General features: G+C 46.4%; 1 protein-coding gene across 1 annotated transcript; it reads right to left on the bottom strand.

Moving 5' to 3' along the window:
- Positions 1-4,934: 4,934 nt before the first annotated feature.
- TPT1 (tumor protein, translationally-controlled 1) lies at positions 4,935-8,193 on the bottom strand. Its single transcript, XM_010285270.1, has 4 exons — positions 8,003-8,193; positions 7,173-7,278; positions 6,585-6,701; positions 4,935-5,166 (listed from the first exon to the last, which is right to left on the bottom strand). Exons 1-4 carry the CDS (start codon positions 8,191-8,193, stop codon positions 5,164-5,166), a joined length of 417 nt encoding a protein of 138 aa, XP_010283572.1. The 3' UTR covers positions 4,935-5,163.
- Between the last annotated feature and the right edge of the window lie 268 nt (positions 8,194-8,461).

The raw sequence follows: 8,461 nt of genomic DNA, 5'->3' as shown, positions 1-8,461 counted from the left end.
TGCTTCAACTGGAGGGGACAAGTATGCCCAGCTCCAGTGCAGACACAGCTGTAGGTAGAAAAGATGAACCTCAGGCCTTGAACCAGACTATTCCAGTAGCAACAGCAAGGTTTTGCTAGCTGAGCATCCACAGTGAGCAAGCATCCAGCTTTACGTGGCTTTTTCTCCTGGCTACTCTATTACAAAGAATTTGGGAAGCTAATCCTTAAATCCTTTCTGGACATGTAATTTTTTGGACATTCCCTATAAAAATCAAACAGCTGCTGCTCTCCAAAATGCCAGCTTCCTGTGCTTCCTCCTGCCACTGCTGGTCACAGACAGGGTGGTGAATCCCAGATGTTGGCTCCCAGGATAACAGCAGGGCTGCACAGAAACAATTGCTTATTGTTTTTCTCATCACATTCAACTGCTGCCTCTTTAGCAAGGTTGGTATCACACACCAAAATACTCTGAAAAGGCCTCCTAGGGTGTTTGGCTTTTCTGCTGTAGGCAGAAAGTGATGAATACAGCTCTACCAGCTCGAAACACCCAGCAGCTACACACATCCTCAACATCCTGCCACACTCCTGCAGAACACATTTCCAGGGTTGCCAACACTTGCTGGCACCCAAAAAAAACTCCCCCAGGCCCCCAGCCCTGGCCACAGCCACTTGGCTGTGATCTTTGCATAACATCTTCCAGCTGCAGCTTCAACCAAAAGCCAGCCAAGGCACAGGGACCACAAACCAGCAGAGTTGCGCTCCTGGCAATGGATTTTGGACTGTTTATAGCAAAGACTTTTCCTCCTACCAAGACATTTACCTCTGAGATAAATGAACACAGTGTTTTAACTGCTGCTGTCCCACTGTGGGCTAGCAGCAGCATAGAGATTTACTTGCCAGCTTATGCAGGGTGAAACATCTCAGTTTACAACAGCAGCTGCATCCCAGGGAAGCAGCTGCAGAGCTGAAGTGTAGCCAGAGGTCCACAGGAGCAGAGGGAGAGGTCATATCTACTCCAGGCCAGCAGCATGTGAGAAAGCAGAGGCATCTTGATGCAGATATTATTGCTGTTTAATAAAAGCATCCTCCCTAGATGGCTGTTGCTGAAAATACTGCCAGGACTGCAGCAGACTGGCCTGAGCCAGCTCAACAGTCAGAGACTTGCTAAGGGAAGGAAGCAAGTTGCAGCTTTTTTCTTTTCTGCATCTTTTTTAAAAAGGAATCTATTTTTACTTTTCTGACAACAGCCATGTCCTAAGCTTACAGTAAGACCCTCCTGGCCCCCAGCTGAACCAAGCGGGAAAAAAGGCAACAAAAACAAACTCAAACCCAACTCTGCTCCCTACATCCATTCATTTAAAATTTTCCTTTTGTAAGTTCTCCTTGTGCCAAAGCCAAGGCTCCAGGACCATCACCCACTTGGGCTCTGTCATCCACCCCCTGCCCACACTGAGCGGGCAAAGCCAAGGGACAGAGCCAGGCTGGCTCAGCTGGGTACCTAAGAGGGGGCAATAGTGGTATCCAGCTCCCCATGGGCCCACCAGTGCCTCTCCCAGCACACCAGATGTTCCCTCCACTTCATGAGCATCCCCAGGTCTGCATCCTTTCTCCTCAAAGCAGGCAGCCAAAAAGCAACAAGCTGCTGCAACAGCATTCAAATGTTAACAGCACGGTGACTGGCCCACAGGAGGTGGGATTTTTTGCCAGCACTTGGCTGAAGCCCCTGCACACAGGCTGTGGGCTGAAGACACTGCCCGGATACTTTGCAAGGGCCAAAAAAAAGAGTGGATTTGTAGATGGGACAAGACTCAGATGGGGCAGAAAAAATGTGAGACACAGAGCAGGCATTGAGGGGGAGCGGTGGGAGGGCAAAAGGCCACGGGGACCATGGGACACACGCCCAGCACAGTCACTGCTTCCTCCAGCTCCAAGATGTCACTCCCTTAACCACAAAAGTACAAAACTAAAAAGGGAGGTTTATTCCCCCCACCCCTTTATAAGCAATCAGCCTTCCTTCTCTGCCAGCAGCCGGCTCATGGTGGGTGCAGGAGCAGCCTCCTGACCCCACGTGGGGCTAAGACCCCAGCCAGCAGAGGAAAGGTTGCTACCCAGCCACTTAACACACTCCACGAGACTTGGGGGAAAAGCTATTTGGATCCTTCCCAGCTCCACACCCCTTCCAGTCACAGAAAATACCTTCCCAAGAATGACACACACAAGCCTGGTAAGCACATTTTAAAAAAACAAGATGGGGAAAGGTTTTAAACCTGTCCTTCAGTTTGGGCTATGTTTAAGCAGCACCAGGGTCATTTTTTACATGGGGCATTTTTAATCAATTTACTCACTGTAAAGCTGTAGTGTTACAGCAGTATGAAGCCTTGCCTTCTCAAATCATTTTAGCTTTTCAGCCCCAGAAAACCACTGCTTAAAATAAGAGAGCCAGAAGAGGGATTAGGTTACAAGGAAACACGCTGACTTCATTTCCAACTCAGAGTTGCGTCACAGACTTGAACAGTGCATTTAACAGCCACAGGCCTCCCACTTAACTGCACCTTAGCAACTCCCAACGCAAGGAGCTGCATCCCAGCTTTCCCTGGCCCTGCCTCCACTGCAGGCAGCTACCATAGCAGCGCAGCTGAGCTGACTGACTGTCACTACCACAGTCCTTCCCCATCATCAAGGTGGTGGTTCAACCTCTCCTCCCTGGTGTCTGGCAGGCTTGACACTGCAGAGCAGCAAGGCTTGCCCTTTCCCCGAGAAACTGAAGGCAGCAATACATTTTTGGGAAGCACAGTGGAGCAAGCAGCAAAAGCAATTCTCTTGCAGCTCGCTGGAGAGACAAACAGAACAAAATCCTGCATCTCAAGAACCTCTGAACAGACACGCTTCCTTCCTAGGCTGAAGGGAGACTTCCCATCAGCAGCTCCGCCATGCAGAAAAGCATAAGAGATTGATAGGAGCATGTAAACACTGGTTAGGCATATTTGCACATACCAGTTAAATACCCTAGTCAGCCTGGAATACAGACAGGATGGCACACAATTTGCCATAAGCCATTCAACTCAACAGAAAGGCTGTGCTCACCATGCTTTTGAGTGCCTGCTTTTCCATGCAGCACCTCATCATTTGTAGGCAGCTGCTCCAGGCTTGTGCCCAGGGCTCCCCACCTCAGCACAACTAGCCAAGCAGCCAGGCGGGGGAAGAGCTGTTTTCACTCCCACACACCAGTTCCACTCAGTTGTAAACACTTGGACTCACTGGCAGCGGGAGCCAGAGGTATCAGGGGCTGCATGGCCATACAAGCACTGCGCTGCCCATGCTAACCTTACTCCACTGAGAAGCCAAAGCCTCAAACTAAGCAAGTGCTTACTCTCCTCTTCCTTTAAGGGTCCCAGTTTTTAACAAAGATACAACAGGAAGGGTAACATAACATCCTCTGCAAGGAAAGCAAGAGTTGGCTCAGTGATTTTATGTAGGCTTTGAACCTGCCTCCCTGCCTTTCAGCCCTGTTGGGTGAAGGCACAGGAGCATTAATTTGCATTGCTCAGATTACACCAAAACTGCACCTAAGCCAGAAGCACAGCTGGCCCAAGACCCTTTTCTTGGGAAAGCTAAAAAAATGAGATCTGTAAATTAAGTTCCCACAGAGCTAAAATAGAGTATGTTTAAGCCAGACAGGAACCTCAGCGATAACTAGGGCACACTCCACTCCCACCTCCACAGACAGTAACCTCACTCCTCCCAGCTCGCTGCCTCATCTATCACAGCCCTGCAGAAACCTACCTCCACCTCAGCCCTCTGGCACCAGGGGCCAAAAAACTGCCACGAGACAGCAAAGATGCCAAAATTCTGAAGTAGGTGGCCTAACGCCTCACAGATCAACAGCTGAGGGGTCGGTCAGTCATGCCCTCCCCTTTCAGGCACCTTAACCTCCTCTACCTCAGCCATCACCACAGCAGGAAGTAATAGTTAATGACTTGCACCAAGGCAACCTCCCCAGGCAGGCACACGCAATGGTCTTGTCAGCAGCAAGATCAAGCCCCTTGCCTCAGCAGAGGCTCTGTGAAGGCATTTGTGTTCCTTTATTCAATCCAGACTGCCACGAGGTCAGACAGGTAGAAAGCGCAAGGAACTGCTACTGTTGCATCTCAGCAAGAACCAGAGAAGCAATGGTGGTTTGCTCCAGGTCTGTCAAACAGATGCATTTCCTAAGGAGGAACACAGCAGGAACAGCAAGTTATAAATACTCAGGCATGTCTTGAGAGCCCAGACACACACCTGCTTTCTAATAAACCTAGGACAGGGCTAGGCCATTCCAGCATTCCTCTCCAAGAAGAGAAGTACAGAAAAACCCAAACTCCTGCAACTGGAACATATTCTAGTTCATCTGCTCTTCAATAGCTGTCAAATATGGAGGAGCTAGTACCACAGCCAGGCTGTGCTGGAAAGCCTGGTAACTTCACCCTCTCCCTACAGTGTTCCCAGTACCTGGGCTCAGTGCAAGTGCTGGTGTCAGACTCGTGCTCCATCCATCCTCCTACCTTGATCTTGAAGTCATACTACAACCGAGGACAGACTCGGGTATCCTTGTCTGACAAAGCTCAGTCAGCGCTCAGCTTGAGTAACACGTATTCCATTCTGGGGTTGTGGGGTTTTTTAATTATTAATTTTGGTATCTCTTCCAGAGATAAGTCTCCATGCAATCATGAAAGATGAAGGTGGTCCACTCCATTACGATGACATTTCTTGGGCTTTGCCTTATTGACCTCAGCCTGCTCTTGCACTCCAACGCCACAGGTAGAAACTGCATGAAGTGTGTCTGCAGACAGTCAAGTTGTAGCGCACTAGGACCAGGTCTTGCTACTGACAGTACCAAATCCTTGGACAAATGCTTTGCTGCAACCTCTCCTGAAAGTCACCCTAAGGAAACACACTAGACCAAGAGGCATCACCTAGAATGGGTTTAAATGAGTTTTATTTTAGACAACCTACATGACAGATGGTTTTTTTCTTTTTTTAAAACAATGCCTCCACTCCAAATCAGGGTCAAAATAAGTGAATAAAGCTCAAGATGACATCAGTCCAGTTGTTAGACATTGCCGATTCCTGGTGTTGTGCTGATGAAGAAGAAACAGCAGCCAGCTATGAAGACAGGTGATCCAAAACCATACTGTTTGATTTGTTACTGAAACAAGAGTAGCAAGCATTAGTTCAAGGTCATGACAGTCAGAGCAAGTTTCTGTAACTAATTTATGTATTCCTTAATTCAATCTGAGCCGCCACAGTCAGGCAGGCAGAAAGCGCAAGGAAGTTATTTTTGCATCTTAATGCAAACCAGAGAGCAACAGGACAAATGCTCATGGTCTATCAGAGGATGCTGAGAATTTCTGTGATCATACAGAGCAACTGGCATCAGCTGCTGAGCAAGCCAGACAGAATGCTCGTTGCTTGACACGCCAAGTTTCAGATTTCCTCTCAAATGAGTGCATGTCCTAAACAAGTACTAAAGCTCACTATGCATGTGCCGTCTCTTACAAGAGGTGTACCAAGAAAAGCTAGAACAGTTTTTTGCTCACTGCAACACCTTGCTAGTATTCTTTGACCTCATCTTGAGGTAGATGGGGTTATCTAAAAGGTCTGCCCAAGTAGGAGATTCACACAAGCTTCTGCTCTGACGTGGTACCTTCCAGGTGACCGCCTATTCCAGAGCCCAGGACAGACATCACCCTTCAGTGAAGCTGCAGAGGTGGTGTGTCCATTTCAGCCAGTAAAAGTGTTCCCTTAGTTGGCCTACTGCTCCACAATAGAATTTGGTTCATCTTGACATGACTTGCATACCAGAAAGCACGTAAGAGGCTTTACAGATAAATTTAGCTGTCTATAAACAGGCTTCCAGTCCACAATGACTGGGCAAAACAATTGATGAGCCCACACTGATAGTCTGCAGTGAATTCCACAGCACTTCGAATAAGCCAAAAAAACTCAAGTGTTGGGATCCAAATACTGTTTCATTGCAACCACATTCCAACACAGAGCAGTTAAAGAGAAAGGAGACCACAGGAGCTGTCTGAGCTCCGGCAGTTGGAGATTCCAGATAGAATAAGGTTAAGTACTCAGTCAAATATTATTGTGTTCCCAAATTTAGGGCAATATTCAAACAGACAGTTCCTGCATGACAAAATAAGGGCAGATTAAGTGAAAGATGGAACGTGATCAAGTAAAATACTCCTGAATTAACCCCCAGAAGACGGATCCAAAGTAGAAATGCTCCATTTTAAACTATTAAAGACAATGTCCTCTAAAACCATTACCAATTACACATCTCACCAATGCAATTCTTTCTGCATTTCTTAGCCATTAAGTCACAATGATTCACTGCAGTGAAACTACATCCCCTTTGAGTATGATTCAATAGTATACAAGGGAAGTTTCAGCCACTTTGTGTAATACAGAGCAGCACTTAGGCTGTACTTACATGAACTTCATGTTTTTAAACTGGCAGCTACTGTTCAACTTTAAACAGGGATACAACAGAACAAGTGATGCACTGAAAAAGCTAATCACGTAGTTAGGCACATTCATCCAATTCAGGTCAGTACTTACACATTTCTCGATTTCTAAGCCGTCCTTAAAGAAAATCATATATGGGGTCACACCATCTTCACGGAAATCCAGGAGAGCCACCATACCATCTGGATTCATGTTCTCTCCTACAAAGAACTTCAGAAATATGTGTTACTGAGACATTTAATGGGCTACTACCAGAAGAAAGTCCCCTTCCACACAAGAAAGCTGTAACATCTCCCAGTTCGGTTTAAAGGTCTCCCTGACCAGCTGCAGGGATTTTGCTCTCCGCAGCTTGTCAATTTTAGTACCACATAACTTTACCACACTGCTATGAACAGCAGACTTAGTCACAGGAGGGGCCAAAGTGATTCACCTTTCAAGTCTAACTCCACAGTTTCTAAATGTGGTTAACTATACTTGTAGCTATCACCAAATGTTTCAAGCTGAAATGAGATCCCCAAACACCTAAGAGTCTTCCATTATTTTCTCCTCCCTGATTCTCAGAGCCCCTACTACTCTCAGAGAAGGGCAATTTAGGTGTTCTCACAACAGGAGCCCTCAAAACTCTCAAACTAGTTCAGCAGATGAACCAGTTGCAGCTTGTATCACGTTAAATTTCATTACCTGGTAGTTTTTGAAGTTAGCAAGGATGTGTTTGATTTGTTCTGCAGCCCCTGTCATGAAAGGCTTTACTCTCTCTGGCTTGTGTTCCTCAAGTCTGGCTTTGATTCTAGAAGGAAAAAAACACTTCTGAAAACATGTTCTAGACTAATAACTTCACTGTGCATCATCACATTACAGCAGAATAGGTTACTGGCAGTCAAACTGCTTTTCTTCCTCTCCCTCTCAAAGCCCTCAAGTTTTAACTTAATTTTGCTAATGATTAGCAGAACAGTGCCTGCCACTCATCTCAAGCTCATTTTACTTTGTCTGGCTAGCGGCAAACAAAAATTAGCAAGTCATTTCCACAGCATCAAGAGTACTACTCACCAGTATCACTAAGAAAATGTTTTCACCTTGAACGCTAACCCACTAAACACAGAGCAATAAATATTATACCTTGAATTAGTTAAGAAGGTCCATTCACACACACTGGACATTTAAACTGTCAAGTTAGGAGAGATTCAGGAAGCTTTTCTTCACCACAGCCCAACCCCTTCCCACATGAACATTTGGCATAGAGGGATTCAAGAAAAAACAATAAAGTTACAAATAATATCCAAAGCACATGATCAGGTCCTCTACTTCAGCCAAGATAAACTTAGATATTCCAGTATCAATTCTTTAGAGCTCCAGTTTTGCCAAGTATTAAGACACTATTGAAGTTCACAGCCAGTTTGGCACCTGTATCAGCACTAACACCTACTAGGAATAAAGTTCAATACAGTTTTTAAAATCTCAGAGACCTAACATCTTCACCATCCCATTCAAAGGAAAAGCCAACCAACACTTACGCTTTCATGTAGTCCTTGATGTACTTCTTGTAGGATTCTTTTGTAAAGCTGGTTTCCTGAAGGTGGTGGTTTATTACTATATCAACACCAGTTATGACCGTGGCTTCTGTTCCATCTCCCTCAGGACCTTCAGCAGAGGCATTGCCACCAATTAGAGAGTCATCAATTTGACCCTCTGTCCTGGTGACCATCTAGATTTAGAGACATCGAGAAACTTAACGGCTCTGCAAAAATCTTAATACTACCGCTCTTACACATCTATGACCTGACAGCAGGGCATGATTTCAGAGCCACAGTTAAGTGCAAGGAACCTGACTGCAGCCCAAGCACAGATTTCTTAAGCCCGGCTCCTTTCCGGGTGCCTGACCAAAGCTTCCTTATATCGCCAGCACGGCACTCCAGCCTGGCTGCCCCGGGCCCTCTCACGCACCACTTGTCGCAGCAGCCAGCCCTGCCCCG

Source organism: Phaethon lepturus, unplaced genomic scaffold (assembly GCF_000687285.1).
Source record: "Phaethon lepturus isolate BGI_N335 unplaced genomic scaffold, ASM68728v1 scaffold1374, whole genome shotgun sequence".
Lineage (NCBI taxonomy): Eukaryota > Metazoa > Chordata > Aves > Phaethontiformes > Phaethontidae > Phaethon > Phaethon lepturus.
Note: the sequence above shows the minus strand (reverse complement) of the source record. Positions and strands in the feature narration are given on the sequence as shown.

Excerpts from the sequence above, each read along its gene's own strand:
- TPT1 (XM_010285270.1), bottom strand. The coding sequence starts at position 8,193 with ATGGTCACCAGGACAGAGGGTCAAATTGATGACTCTCTAATTGGTGGC. Across the intron at positions 7,279-8,002 it reads ATCAAGGACTACATGAAAGC|AATCAAAGCCAGACTTGAGG; the intron begins GTAAGTGTTGGT and ends TTTTCCTTCTAG. Across the intron at positions 6,702-7,172 it reads CTAACTTCAAAAACTACCAG|TTCTTTGTAGGAGAGAACAT; the intron begins GTAATGAAATTT and ends ATATTTCTGAAG.